The sequence below is a fragment of the Fukomys damarensis genome, unplaced genomic scaffold (assembly GCF_012274545.1).
Source record: "Fukomys damarensis isolate Sample0158 unplaced genomic scaffold, DMR_v1.0_HiC HiC_scaffold_12, whole genome shotgun sequence".
In the NCBI taxonomy this organism is placed as follows: Eukaryota; Metazoa; Chordata; class Mammalia; order Rodentia; family Bathyergidae; genus Fukomys; species Fukomys damarensis.
In genome coordinates, this window is record NW_022900924.1 from 55,501,319 (window position 1) to 55,516,588 (window position 15,270).

At 54.2% G+C, this 15,270-nt stretch overlaps 1 protein-coding gene across 2 annotated transcripts; it reads left to right on the top strand.

Moving 5' to 3' along the window:
• The first annotated feature begins 7,217 nt into the window (after window positions 1-7,217).
• LOC104862392 (C-C chemokine receptor type 1) lies at window positions 7,218-14,484 on the top strand. 2 transcript variants are annotated; one of them, XM_010624382.3, is made up of 2 exons: window positions 7,218-7,746; window positions 11,174-14,484. In XM_010624382.3, the coding sequence occupies exon 2, from the start codon at window positions 11,184-11,186 to the stop codon at window positions 12,249-12,251; it is 1,068 nt and encodes a 355-aa protein (XP_010622684.1). In that variant the 5' UTR covers window positions 7,218-7,746; window positions 11,174-11,183; the 3' UTR covers window positions 12,252-14,484. The 2 variants fall into 2 exon arrangements, with proteins under 2 accessions (XP_010622684.1, XP_010622685.1); XM_010624383.3 differs by lacking the exon at window positions 7,218-7,746 and adding an exon at window positions 10,541-10,615.
• Window positions 14,485-15,270: the final 786 nt, after the last annotated feature.

The window sequence follows — 15,270 nt, forward strand, 5'->3', positions numbered from 1 at the left end:
GGTGACAGAGACAGCAGCCCGGCTCGGCATCCACCCCTCAGGCTACCTGTGGTTGCCAGTTTGTTTGTTTGTTGGTTTGTTTTGAGAGTCTCACTGTGCAGCCCAGGTGGGCCTCAAACTCACAACGATCCTCCTCCCTCGGCCTCACGGCTGCTGAGATGATAGACACGCACCACCACGCCAGGCTGTCTGTGTTTCTGACAAGAGCCCATTACCTGCTATCTGGGTCCCAAAGAAATTCCTTCCAGGCTCTTGATGCCCTGAATAAGGCACTGGACAAGGGAGCCAGGCCCTTCTCTTATCTCCTGTTCCTGGATCGTTTCTCTTCCCGTGCGAACCAGCCTGTGGGACACTTGGTCAGAAGCTCACCTGGCCTGACGTCAGATCTAAACTGTCCTATTGAAGACACCAAATGTAAATGAAGAACTGAAGACAGTACTTTCCGATTGGTCCAGCCGGTCCCCCATACGGGGTTCGCGAACCTAAGCACGCGTCCAGGATTGTGTTCTGCGCATGTGTACTGGGCTCCATGATTGACAGGTCATGCCCTTGCCATGCCCTGATCTACCTCATCCGCTGTTCTTGCACGTCTGTGAAGCTTGCTGGATGAAGCACCTGCAGGGTGGGGCCCGGCGACGATGCCACTAGGCTGCTGGTCCTCAGACCTCTTCTTGGGCACCAGTATGCCTGGCCTTGGCTGCTGACTGCTCAGGTTCTGACAGAGTGGACCCTCACTGAGATGCAGGAAGCACGAAATCTGGGGCCGCGCCACTTTCAGCCTGCACGCAAGAGTGGACTGACACCTGCGCCTGACGGCCTGCAGCCTGGATCTGGGTGCGAGGATCTTTATGGCCCCTGCACGCCTGTCTGCCCCCTCTCCCCCACCAGGTCCAGACCGCAGTGAGCTGCAGCTCTGGTCCTGGGCTCACTTTGCTTCCTGTAGAGCAACGTGTGGTGAGCCAGCCTCCACAGCAATCCTCCTGCCTCGGCCCCTCAAATGCTGGGATTGTAGGCATGTGCCACCACTCCCCGGAAAAAACATCGCACTGTTTAGAAGAGTGCAGCTCCAAGATACAGAGTTACCCAGGGTATCCACATCAGTCCTCCCTGAGTCTGTCTATTCTTCATTTCTTCCAGGTTCATCACATTCCGAATTCCTTAAAGATTTTTTTTTTTTTTTTTTGACAGGGTCTCTCTATATGGTTGAGGATGATGTGGAACTCACTATGTAGCCCAGGCTGGTCTCAAACTCACAGCGATCCTCCTGCCTCAGCCTCCCAAGTGCTGGGATTACAGGAGTGCACCACCACGCCTGGCTTCCCTTAAAGATTCTTTAGTTCATAAATTACCTTAGTTGATAAAGTAAAGGACAGAAACCTGATTTCATTTAGTTATTTGTTTGTTTGTTTTTGTACCAGAGATCAAACTCAGGAGGCAGGCGGCAGCGCCACTGAGCTAAGTCCCTAACTAGAAACCGGATCTTAGGAAAAAAGAGTATTTTTAAGCAAACTTCTTAAATCACTCACTGAAAAAAAAATGGTGGCGCTCATGCCTGCGGCCTATAAAATGGGCGTTACCTTTCGTGGGCGGACCATCTGCTCTCTGTAAACCAAGACCAAGGGTGGGGGCTCCTGTTGATTCAATAATCACCTCGAGGGGTGATATCCATGCCAAAAACACATAAATATTTCTAACACCACGTTGTAGCCTGTCTCTTCCCTTCCCTTTCTCCCTCTCTCTCAGGTCTTTTTCTCAAACGGTACTTCTCAATTTCTGCCTAACGAATCCCTTTATGCCTCTTACTGACCTGTCCTGAAAATTCTTTTTCCACGACAAGAGTCGGCAACCCTGCAACTTGCTCCGTGGGGAGGCTGTGTTGAGGTCCCCCACTGCCATTTGGGAGCCTTTTGGGACCCTGTCCAGTGTCCCCCGAATGTGAGACCACAGCCCCTGGGCAAAGCTGGTCTCTACAGCCAGAGCAGAAAGACAGGAGGACCTGTGTTATAGCCAGCCCCCCTCTGAAGTGGTGGCTTTGGCCACTGGACACCTGCCATGTAGCAGCACAGCAGGGAACAGAAGAGGGGCCACCACAGCCCTTGGGAGCTGGCTTACATCGGCGGGGAGCAGTAGACAAATAACTCCGTAAATCATAAATGCTAGGTGGTAATAAGTAGAGCTGGAAAGCAGCACAGTGCTATTTTAAAGGAAGATGGCGGTGAGGCGGGAGGTTAGGGCAGGGAAGACTGGCTGGGAAGACTTACCAGTCAAAAGGTCTCAGGACACACGTGCAGAACAGTCCCTGTAGAGTGTACTCATTTTCCTCCTGTTATTTGGTCCAAACTCGCTCTGCAGAGCGCATTTCTTTTCCTATCTTTAATAAATGTAAAACCTCCCTACCTTTTGTGCTTGTCTTGACCAGTTATTGCTCAGGTCAGAAAGAACCTAGAAATCACCTCTAGTGGGAGACTCTGGCGCCCACACCTGGTGACAGTTGGACACCTCTTCACGGAGAGTAACATGTCCTTAGAAATAAAGGAAACCGGGCAGCAACCTCTGCAAGCATCTGGGGCAAGGACGCCCCAGATGCAAGTGGGGGCCCCCCAGTAGAGGACATCCATCAAGCTGGTATGGCCACGACGGTGGGCAAAGAGGAGAGCTATGCAGATGCGGCCAGCATGGGGTGGCCACCAGCTGCTACCCCTGCTTGTGGGTCGTATGAGGGCCTGGCAGAGGGCTGCCCAGCTGCAATCAGGAGTCACTCTGCTTTCTGCGTTGGAAATGGATGAGGTGAGGGCAGGAGATGCAGTGAGAAGGAATTGGATTCTTTGTCATTCGAAGATGGGACAGATTTTGCAAAGAGGTTATGTGTGGAGTTTGAAAGAGCCAAGACCAAGTCCAAGAGTTTGGTAGGAGCGCTGGAAAGAATGGAGCTGGTGTTCACCTCTGGGTGGGGGCAGCTAAGGCAGCAGAGCCTTGGGCACTGGGAGTTCAGGTGGAGAGTGTTGGACACTAGTTTGGGGTTGAGGGAGGCAGAGGACAGGAGACGCCGCCTGCGCTGCTGCTGCTCCCGTGTGACACTCCAACGTGGTGCTGTGAGGGGAAAGGAGCCAGAGTAGACAGGAAAGAGGGTTCTGACCCTGGATTAAAGGTAATGGTGGCAGGAGCCATTTCAGTGGAGTGGTAAGGACAGGATTGTGTGGAGAATGGGCTCCCAAGTGACAGGAGGCATGGACGTGGGCACAGGAATAATTGCATTGTGAAGAAGACTGAGGACAGGAGCAGCAGCAGGAGAGGGAGGTGGAATCAGAGGAGACTCTGCTTGCCGAGGCAGAAGGCAATGTGCGCACACATCCACAGGTCCACGGGATCAGCCCAGTGGAGAGGAAGACTGGGCACAGCTGGGGAGAAATTCCAGAGCAGAGTCCTTGAGTGGAGGAGAGAGGTCAGGGTCTTGTGCAAAGTAGAAGGAAGATCTAGATAGGAGCATGGGGAATCCATCTGTGAAAGGGGTGAATGCAGAACAGAAGGGACGGGAGAGGGGGCAGGTGGACAGGCTCTGGTGGCTTGGCTTCTGTGTTCTCAGTGATTGAGGAAACGGAGTCTCAGACAAGAGGGAGAAGATGACAGAGGTGGTGCTGATGCTTCAGGGAGGGGCAGAAGATGTGACGTGTGTTTAAGAAAGGGATTGCAGGCAGTGGACACACGCTCACTTAGAACTGTCACGTGATGGTCTCCGCCCATGTCCAATCCAGGGGTGTGGGTGGACGTGACACCTGCCCACAGCCGTGACACATCAGAAAAGTGCGAAGGAGTTGAGGGTGTCTGAGGGAAGGATGGCGGATCTTTAGACCATGGGGCACAAAGGCGAGCATTGAAGGTCAGTGGAAAATTAAAATGTCTGTGGGTTGCCGGACCAGCGAGGGTCATAGAGCACTGGGAGGACAGTGGGTGCTACAGAAAGTGACCTGCGAGGCTCAGAAGGTGGGGTGCTAGGAACAGAGGCAAGGAAGAGCCACAGGTACTGGCAGAGAGAGAGAGAGAGCCAGGAATTCTGAAAGTGTGACCGCAGGTGGAGGAGCTCCTTGGTAAGATTCAGCCTCAGATTCCACACAGCCTTTTACAGTGTGGTGTTTTAGCTTCTCCTGACAAAGTAGCTTTTGTCTTCTGATTCCCTGGCTGCAGCTGGGTTTCGGGACTTGCCGGAGGTGACGGAATGCAGTAGTCATGGCAGTGACTGCCGAGGTCATGGTTTAAGACTCTGCTTTGACTTATTCTAACGCTGCCCTAGAAGCTAAGCTGCCACCTAGAGGACACTTGGGCACCACCCTGGACCCCCAAGTCCAACCAGCAGATGGGAGTGTTTCTGCTGAGACCAACAGCCAGCCAGAGTTTCCCTGTCGCCGCCGTTTTGAGCCTCTTAGATTTTAAACTTATTTGTTAGGCTACAAAGACAAAGAGGCACGGTCGGGAAATGAAATCACCAAGGAGTACAACAGGAGAATGCCAGACAGTAATGTCAAGCCACCGCTAATGTCTGGGTTTGTGAGAAAAAAAAAATGGATTCTTGTTTCTTTCTTTTCTCATCTATTTAGGGCCAATTGCATCAAAGCCACCGCATGTCTGGGTTTGTGAGAAAAAAAAAATGGATTCTTGTTTCTTTCTTTTCTCATCTATTTAGGGCCAATTGCATCCTACCTGTCCAATGAGGTCTCCATGAAGCTATTTTCCCACCTCAAAATGGTCTAAAAATCTCCAAGCTACAACACGTGTCTTTCTTGGCAACTTTTAGCAGTGGAAACAGGAAGGACAAGGGGTCTGACTCGGACGTGTCCATCAGTGTCCAGCAGGGCAGCACCAAGGGGGCAGACCACAAAGGACCCTCGAGTTCTCTCCCCCGGGCTCATCAGGGTGCAGTTTGCAGAAGGCTGTGGTGACCAAGTCTGAGGGACAGCAGAGGCCAAGCAGGCAGGGACAGACAGGGATTAGCGACTTCCTGGATGGAAGAAATATGGGGTGAAGTGAGGCGCCGGAAAGAGAGGCTGGGAAGGAAAATGCAGTGCCAAGAAGGGCAGGACGGTGAGGTGGTGGGGAAGGGTCAGGTGGGCAAGCCCCTATCATCTGTGAGTCACCTGCTAAGTGACATCTTTTGCTGTGTAGACAAACCCGGCACCCAGGGACCCAGCCGCAGAGATCTCCAGGTTACCATGGCACCCCCGTCCCCCACCCCGGAAATTAAGAGTTGAACCTGCAAAGTTGGCCTCTCTGACATGCAGACCACGGGAGGCTGAGGTGCCTGGACCCAGAGCATAAGGCTCTGGGAGCTGAGGCTGAGTCAGGAGAGGAGGAGCAGGGCAGGGCTGAGTCACTATCAGCTGTCGGGTGATGCACAAGACACAGGGGCAAGCGTGTGGTGTGGTGGAGGAGGGCGGAAGAGGGCCACACCAAGGAGCCAGAGTCTCAGACAGGCTCAGGGTGGAGATCAGTCTTTCTCTTTCTTTTGTCTTCTCTTTTTATTTTCTAAAACAGGGTCTCACTCTGTAGTCCAGGGTTGCCTTGAACTCACTATGTAGCTTAGTTGGCCTTGAACTCAGAGATTCCCCTGCCTCAGCCTCCCAAACGCTGGGGTTATAGGTGTGCACCACCATGCACAGCTGGGCTGGAATCTTCAGACACCACCTCAGTGAATAAATGAATGCTTCCCACAACATCTAGAGGCCACAGCCATAGCAGAATGCCCATCCCTGTGAGTGACATTCAGTGGCAAAAGCAACTGGAAGATGCATTAGTCAGCTTCCCATCACTGGGACAAAACACCTGAGATGATCACCTTCTGAGGAGAAAGCCTTTATTTTGATTCATGGTTCAGAAGTTTCAGTCCTTGGTGGTTTAGCCTCGTCACTTTAGGGCCTGTGGTGAGGCATTCACCATGGCACGGGATATGGCAAAGTAAGACAGTCCCTTCAGGGCAGTCCAGAAGCAAAACAACAGAGAAGCAGGGGTTAGGGCCTAGGGAGAGGAAGTGAGGTCACTGGGGGTCCCAGCATCCTCTCAAGGACACGCCCCCCAATGACTTCACTTCCTCTCCTCAGGCCCCACCTCCCAAGGTTCTGCAACCCCCAGCAACATCAGCTGAGGAGCAAGCCTCAATTGCAAGGGCCTTTGTGGGGTGGAGGGGTAGAAGGGCAGGAAGGGGGACAGGGGAAAAACAAGAACCAAGCTATATCAGGCGAAGGTGCAAATTCCCAATGATGACTGTGATAATGTATACCTAAAATGTACCAATGAACTCAATGGAATTTGTAAAAAAGAAAATTAAATAAATAAATAAAATAGAAACGTCCCCATAAATCCCTTATCTTGGTGTCCTCGGTCTTAAAAGGAGGTGACACTGTGTAGATTCGGGGCTGAGCACCCTTGTCGTGCGGAGTTTTGAATGACACACCCTCAGTGGTCAAGTTGCAGAGCTGAGAAGGAGTTTGACCTGAAGCTTTATAGTGCAAAGGCTACACAAAGAGAGGCAGGCTTTGTCTACTTTCATTTATCTACTGGGCATTTGTGGGCAGAAGGGAAGAGTCAAGGTTTTTAGCAAAAACTACTTTTAAGTCCCAACCGGCTCAGGGGAAAACTCGAATCTCAGTCCTAAGGAGCGAGCAGTGGGTGGAGGGCCCAGGAGTCACTTGGCCCATCCCTTCCCTTAGAGCCCTCTGCTCTGTCAGTTTCTGAGATGCTGCTTTCTGTGAGCAAAGGCCACAGGCACAAGCCCAGCCAGCGGCTCTGCAGGTTTCAGTGCCTGCAGGGAAAGACAGCATAAGCAGCTTAGATCTGATATTTTCCTTTTTTTTTTGGTGAGGATTTTGTTTTGTTTTTGAGTCAGGATCTTGCTGTATTGTTCAGGATGGCCTCCAACTCACTGTGTAGCCCAGGTTGGCCTTGAACTTGCAGCGATTGTCCTGCCTCCGGACCCTTGAGTGCCAGGGTTACAGGTGTGTGCCACCACTCTGGGTGAGCTGATGTTTTCCAGGGACCAGGTGTCCTCCGGCTCTTCCTGTGAGCATCAGGTGCTCAGTGGCCTCATTTCGCAGCGTGGGAACCAAGTCCTAGGGACCGGCTGAGATTTGAACTTGGCCCATGTTTGACCTTTGCCTAAGACGGGTGGGAGTCGGAAAGGGAAGGCTGCAGGTCCCTCCCGGGGACACCCTCCTTGGTCTGCAGGACCAGGCCGCAGTAGGAGGTGAGTGGGCGAGGCCCCCGGGGGAATCAGCTGCCCTTCTTAGGCCCCATTTACTGGTCAGGTGGTTTTGAGGAACAGACACGAGAGGTTTAAATCCTTGCCTCTGCAATCTTAAAAAAACAAAAAGCCTCCCGCTGACCACAAAAACCCTGTGTCTTCCCCGCCCCACGATGACTCCATCCAATTGCTCCACAAGTTCTGGGAACAGCTGTCACCTCCTCGCCGAACCCAAATCCACCCAGCGCCACCCTCCTGGTCCCACTGAGCCCACAGTCACAGAACAGAGAAAGTCCCTGCTGGGACCCCAGACACCCACGGGGCGGGCGGTGTGGCCATCCAGAAGCGCTCAAGCATAAAAAAGAAGAACCTGCCGGCTTCTTATTCTGACAGCCAGCGACACTCGCGCCCTGTCTCCAGCATCTCACCGGAAGCCCAGCTTCCTACTCAGGCGAGACCTGCACCGTCTGCTCAGAAGACACCAAGAGACTCTCTGCACAAAGCCCCTCGGATCTAGGGTAAGTGTTGCCTGGATTTTCTGTGCCATTGCTTCCTGTTAATCTTAACATGCAGCTGCTCAGGGCTCCTCAGAGGCAGAGACCACTCCAGAGGCCAGGCTGGTGTCTGGGTAGCACACAGGTGTGTCCGAGTCCATAAAGCAACTAATGTCAGGCAGCATGGACCAGATGGAACTGAGGCATAGCGGCAGGCATTGAGTCGTAGCAATCTTGGGAGCACCGGGTGGATTTATAAGCCTGGGGTGCAGGAGCAAAGCAGTCTGAGGGTGTGTGGGTACTGGAGAGGGAAACCAGGCAGGGCCTTTCCACCAAGCCACATCCCCAGCATTTTCTTTAGAGACAAGGTTTTGCTGCATTACTCAGGCTAGGCTCCAACTTGTGATCCTCCTGCCTCAGCCTCCCAGGGGGCTAGGATTACATGTATGTGCCACCACACCACGCTGAAAGGAAACTTTCTTATGTAATTTCCTTGTGATCGTGCTATCTCCTCTGCCAGGTAAGCATATCTTATGTAATTTCTTGTTGGAGACTGATTAAAAAGAGATAAGATGTGACTTTCATGGAAAGTTATTAAAAAACAAATTACTTGTCACATTTCCCTCTGTAAAAGAAAACCGAATATGGGGTAGCAAGTGGGAAACATTAGGGGAACCACTGAGGATGCAAGGGTGCTCTGATACTAAGTCAATTTCCTGAGCAGGCCAGGCGGCTTTCAGGGTCACAGACCACCCTAACTGTGCTCAGGCCTTCGTAGACTCTCGGGCCAAGGACACAGGGCTGGACAGCTCCAGGGACAGCCGACCTCTCTGCAGCGACCTTGGGACGGGTTCCACAGCAACGGGGTCCCTCCCCGGGTCAGCGTGCTTGGAGTAGCTGCCTACAGTTATCAAGGGGTCTGGGAATTTAGGGAAATAGCAACTAGGGTGGGGGCCGGGTCAGCTGACAGTGGTGACTCAGCTCCTTTGCCCAGAATAGGGCTCATGGGCACAGCCTGGCCAGCCCCCTCCGAAGTGCTGACTGTCAGCCCGAGCCGCCTGCCTCGTCAGCACCTGCAGCGGCCGTGGAGGGTAGAAATCCTGGCTCTCTGAGTGACACCTGGGCTTCTCAGAACAGGACAGATTCAGACTCCTCCAGGGAGTGGAGGAGCCCTGGGGATAGATTGGATGGGAAACAAAAGCTCTCCCCGCCTCCCGCCCCAAGTACCATCCCTTCCGGCCAGGGCACCTGTTCCCCACCCCCCTGCCTCAGTCTCCCCTGGCCAAGACGGACGCGTGGCCTTCACAAGCAGGAAAACTCCTCACTGAGGGGAGCGGAAGGAGGGTCCCAAGACGGCCAGGTCCTGACAGGTGAAGGACTGGCAGCTGGGTCCAGGCGCTCCCTCCTGATGGCCTCATTTATTTTTATCTACCCATTTTCCGACGTGTAAACATTTCAGTGGACGCACCGATGTCTATTCACGGGCTGTGGTGTGATATTCCAGTGTGTGTGCACAATGTGAATCTATCACCTCAGGTGTTTAGCTCTTCCTGGGTTTAAGAACGGGCAAAACCCTCCCTAGGAACTATTCGAATCTGCGGTTATTGTCAACCGCAGGTGTCACCCTGTGCCATGGGGCATCCAAAGTCGCTTCTCCCGCCAGCCGCAACCCCTGTACCCATTCACCGTCCGCTCTCTCCTGCCAGACCCCTAATCCTTCCCAGACTCTGGAAATGGCCATTCTATTTTCTGCTTCTCCGGAATCAGCTTTTCAGACATTTCCAGCTGCCCTTCACATGGGAGGAACTGTCATGGTCCATCGCTGCTCAGAAATGTCACTGTCTGGGCAGTCAACCAAGAGACCGGGAAGGCCTTCAGGGGACGCGGGGCAGAGCCTGGGATGCTCCGGGGGGACAGGCCCAGAGGGGGCAGCTGCAGGAAGAGGTGTTGCCAAATGTCCTGCAAGGGGTCGGGGAGCCCTGCCAGGTGGGGGTTATTTTCTCATCTGCTTGGGGACTGAGGTTCAGACAGTGGATTCTTTTCTCGGAGTCCACACAGCCAGTCTATGACCCCAGGGCCTTGCTCCCCTTGGGGTGGCATCTTCAACCAGCAGTGGGAAAGGATTTCAGAGCTGTGCTAGAAAGCAAGTGGGAAAGGAGGCCCCAGGCAGGCGAGCTGTCTAGTGGTGCCTTTTGGTTTGTTTCAAGGCACATCTGGGTAAAAATATCTAAGTGCTGTTTCAGCAGCAGCCCAGCTTCCGTCTGGACACTCTGTGAGGTCGCCTCATGGTCAAGTGCTTTCTGAGCTCTACACAGATGTACACACGCACACACACACACGGCTCCAGCTTCCCTCTGAACCCTCCACACGCAGACACAGCCGGTCTGCACTTTTGGTTTGTTTCAAGGCACATCTGGGTAAAAATATCTAAGTGCTGTTTCAGCAGCAGCCCAGCTTCCGTCTGGACACTCTGTGAGGTCGCCTCATGGTCAAGTGCTTTCTGAGCTCTACACAGATGTACACACGCACACACACACACGGCTCCAGCTTCCCTCTGAACCCTCCACACGCAGACACAGCCGGTCTGCAGTTACCTGGGACGCTGTTTCAGCAGCAGCCCAGCTTCCGTCTGGTCACTCTGTGAGGTCGCCTCATGGTCAAGTGCTTTCTGAGCTCTACACAGACGTACACACACACACACACACACACACACACACACACACGGCTCCAGCTTCCCTCTGAACCCTCCACACGCAGACACAGCCGGTCTGCAGTTACCTGGGGACCCACACAGTGATGAGACCTCATTGCGGCAGCACTGGGGCTTGCAGTGAATGAGCTTCACGTGACCGGACATCTCTGGCCTCTGTAGGTCCAGCAGTTGTGCAGCTCTGTAAGTTTACTCCCCACAGCCAGGACAGTTCTCCTTCCCAGAGTTCTCCTGGGGACTCCGGGAGCCAAAGCCATCACACTGCAGTCAGAGGCAGGAGAGCCATTGGGGTCCGGGCTGGCCCCGGAGGAACCCACCCAGGGTGTGAGTGCCAGTTCTCCTGCTCCGCAGAGCTGTGTCCCTGGGTGCGTTTCCTAGCACCCGGCACCTCTGTGCCGCACCCTCTGAACGGGACCAAGAAGGCTCCCACAATGGCTGTTGAGCACTCAGTCTGGGGCCTTAGCCTAGGATGTGCGTAGAAAGCCTTCACCGTGGTGGGAAGATCTGCCCTCCTGTGCAGTCGGCCCCCAAGCTTGTCCTGTGTAATCCCACAGCTGAGGTAACGTGCTCGTGATCTGCTTCCTGCTGCCCTTCCAGCTGGACTGCAGGGGCTCCCTCCTGGCTCGCCGTTGTGCCCCCAGGCCCTCGGTAAACATTTGTCACGGCCTTGTCTTTCTTGCCCAGAGCCTCGGGCCCTTGCTAGGAAAGTGAGTAACAGAAACCACTGTCCTTGGCCCACAGGAAGGCCGGGATGGAGAGCCCCGCCACCACAGAGAACTACAGCATGACCACCGAATACGACTATGGCGACACAACCCCGTGCCAGAAGGTGGCCGTGAGGGCCTTCGGAGCCCAGCTGCTGCCACCCCTGTACTCCCTGGTGTTCATCCTCGGTGTGGTGGGCAACGTCCTGGTGGTCCTGGTGCTCATGAAGTACAAGAGGCTCCAGAGCATGACCAGCATCTACCTGCTCAACCTGGCCCTCTCGGACCTGCTATTCCTCTTCACGCTCCCCTTCTGGATCGACTACAAGCTGAGGGACAACTGGGTCTTCGGCAACGGCATGTGTAAGCTGCTGTCCGGCCTCTACTACGTGGGCCTGTACAGCGAGATCTTCTTCATCATCCTGCTGACCGTCGACAGGTACCTGGCCATCGTGCACGCCGTGTTCGCCCTGCGAGCCCGGACCGTCACCTTCGGCGTCATCACCAGCATCATCACCTGGGCCTTGGCCATCTTGGCTTCCGTCCCCGGCCTGTACTTTTCCAAGATCCAGTGGGAGGTCACGCGCCATACCTGCAGCCTTCATTTCCCTTATCAGAGCCTGTGGGCCTGGCAGCGCTTTCAGGCTCTGAAGCTGAACCTGCTGGGGCTCCTCTTGCCGCTGCTGGTCATGGTGGTCTGCTACGCGGGCATCATCAAGATCCTGCTCCAGCGGCCCAGCGAGAAGAAGGCCAAAGCCGTCCGGCTGATCTTTGTCATTATGATCACCTTCTTCCTCTTCTGGACCCCGTACAACCTGGCTATATTTGTTTTCGCTTACCAGGAGCACATGTTCACCAACTACTGTGAGCAGAGCAGACAGCTGGACCTGGCCCTGCAGGTCACGGAGGTGATCGCCTACACCCACTGCTGCGCCAACCCCATCATCTACGTCTTCGTGGGAGAGAGGTTCCGGAAGTACCTGCGCCAGCTGTTCCAGAGGCACGTGGCCGCGCGCCTGGCCAAGTGCCTGCCCTTCCTCTCCGTGGACCGGCTGGAGAGGGCCAGCTCTGTGTCTCCATCCACCGGGGAGCACGAGCTCTCTGGTGTGCTCTGACTCCGACCCTGGAGGCCCGCGGAGGTCCTGGTGGGCGCGGCCTGCAGGGCAGGGAGAAGGAAGGGGTGGCGGGACCGTCCCCACCAGACCCGACACCCTGCACCACGCCTTTGGGACAGAGAGCGCTCGAAGGTGGTCTAGACTGCGTCACCTGGGGTTTTGATTTTGCTGTGACCCCCCCACACCGTGGAGGGGGCAAGGGGGCGGCACGGGACGTTCCAGAGACTGGGACTGTGGGCTGCAGGGAAGGGCTGAGGTCCAACCAGGTGCCCAGTGTGTGAGCACTGGCATCTGAAAACGAAACAAAGCGCTGCAGCGCCCCAGTGAACTTGGAAATGGCGATTTCCACTGGTGCTGCCCCGCAGAGTCAGAGTCAGAGCCGGCGCGAGGCCTGCAGCCGCCCTGCCCCAACTTCTGGAAACTCTGGGAACACAGAACTCGGGGTGGCCAACTTGATACCCACGGGGAAATGGGGTTGGGGAAGAGCTGTTGGCAGTGAAAGGAAGGGGAGAAGGGTGGGCTGGGGAGTTGCCCGCCCGGCAGGTGGGCACACAGACTTCAGAACTGAGAGAGCCCCTGAGCTGGAACCAGCTCGTCCGCCAAGCTCCCCGGCTCCTCAGCTCCAGCCAGCCGAGGTCCCTGCTTCTCATTGTTTGTCTGCTGCCCCTCAGGAAAGCCCAACGACACCACGAAGAAAGAAAACAAGCATCGAAGTCATCCGTCCTCTCACTATCCAGCCAACCACTGTGCATCTTGGACGCGTTTTCAGTCCTGTGTACTTTCAGGACGGGGACCGAGCTGCCTTTGGTGGTGCTCACGGTTCCATTGCTGTATTTAATGAGCAGTACTTTGCAGCCGCCTTCCCGGGTCAATAAATCACTTCAAAGCGCTGCTTCTGGTGTCCGTATTGAGCAGAGCAGAGCTGCTCCCTGATTTACTCTCCCAGGGACCCTGCCACTGCTGGAAAGTTGGTCCCTGTTTCCGCGGATCAGGCTAACCCACAATGGTGGGGCCAGGCTGCACGTGCACAGTGGTGTCCAGGGAGGACGGTCCCCAGTCCCACGGGTGGACACGTGCAGGGATCCCATAGCACGGCCAGAGGGGTGGTAGCAGGACAGCAAGCCAACCAAAGGGCTCCTCACCTGGGACAGGACACACAGGCCAGCCTCTCTCCTTGTTGCACACAAGAGCTGCACAGCAAGCGCTAGGTAGAGGCTGCCTGAATGGACGACTCCCCTCTCCTGTTTCCTCAGCCGCGAGGTAAGGATGAGCAGGTCAGCACCCACCTCCTGAGGAGGCTCCCAGGACCCACTGAAACAAAGCAAAAGAAATGGGCAGGCTTTCCAGCTTTATCTGCCTTCCCTCTGCCTCCTACCTGCCAGTGCCTCCTCCATTCAGCCTGGACGCTCTGCTCTTCCTCAACCCCTTGCCCTCTCCTCCGGGATCCCAGCCTCACCGGTGGTGTTGATCCCACTGTTTCTTCCCCACTTCATCCTTGCAGAAGGGCTGTGCCCGGACAGCACAGACAGCTCCCAGGCCCTCCAGCATCAACATTCTGCCACATGGGCTTCCAACGCATTATTCTTCCAGAGACAGACGGGGGGAGGGACAGAGAGGGACACTTCTGGCGCCCAGAATGCTTTTACCAGCCCCAAGAAAACTCTCCCACATAACTGGAGAGGCACTTGATGCAACATCACCAGGTGACCTCCAACCCTTTCCCAATTTTTCTCCCTCAGCGAAGAATGTCCTTGCCAATCCCTGGACCCAGGATCACATTTACGTTCATTCTCTTTCAAGCAAGAGAAATTCCTCAAGCTTGTGTTTATGATGTCACCATCTATGAACACTGTTGCCTGCAAACGGTTTCTCAATTCGGAGTCACTGGTGTTTCCTGAAGATGAGATGCAGGTTATGCAACCCGGGCCACTTTTTAGGCGGAATAACTTCTTGCGGTGAATCTGGAGTACAGCTCAGTTGTCAGAGAATACAGTGGCTTCGTTTACTTCCCAGAGATCTTTATTTCTCCTTGTTGTTGAAGGGTGTCAGGGCTGCAGGTCACTGGGCACTGGCAGCATTTCCGTGCAGCGCTCTGCGGCCGACCTTCTGTTGCCTCCCCCTCCGCGCTCCCAGGGAAGTTAGCAATGATTGCGCCATCATCACCCAGGAGGAAATGTGTGCTTCTCCCTCTGCCTGCTTTTAATATCTTCCTTATCCTCTACTCTCAGCATTTTTTGCTTTATTTATGTTCGTCATCTTTAGAGTTATTGGATAAGATTTACTGGATTTTTAAATTGCTTTTTCCCTAATTTGGGAAATTTGGATGGAGTAGCTCTTCAAAGACTTTTTTTTTTAATTGACAAATTCTCTTTCTTTGTGTTCAGAGATTCTGATTACACCTTTGTTAAAGCAATTAGTATTATTTCACATACCCCTTTGCAAATGAAAACACATTCACTTTCTGTTAGGATCAGATACCTTCCAGGAACTCAAATCCGCCGGCCTGCCTTCCAGCCCCAGTAGTGCGCCCTTCCGACCCGATCATCATGAATTACTTCAGACGCGGAGCCGACCATCTCTGATCTCCCTTGTTTCTTTCATGTGGTTCCCATCTCGCTACTGACATTTGATCTCTGTTCTCCCCTCGGAAACACTTATTCCTTTAAATTCTTGCTCCTCCTAGTTGATTCAAAGTCCTCACCTGATATCCAACTTCCCAGTCCTCCTGGGGTCCCTACTGACTTTAAAAAAAGGTTAGGGTCAAGTTCTCCCACATTTTCACCTCAACTGCTTATCACACCCCACAGTGCCTTGGCTGATGCATCGCAGGCAGCCTGGGTTATCTTCTTCTTCTTCTTCTTTTTTTTTTTTTTTGTTCTTTTTGAGACAGGGTCTCACTATGTAGTTCAGACTGACCTGGAACTCACTATGTAGCCCAGGCTGGTCTCGAACTCACAGTGATCCTCCTGCCTCAGCCTCCCAAGTGCTGGGATTATAGGCGTGCACCACCACGCCCGGC

Bases quoted from the DNA above. Each gene is read 5' to 3' on its own strand.
- LOC104862392 (XM_010624382.3), top strand. From the start codon at position 11,184: ATGGAGAGCCCCGCCACCACAGAGAACTACAGCATGACCACCGAATAC.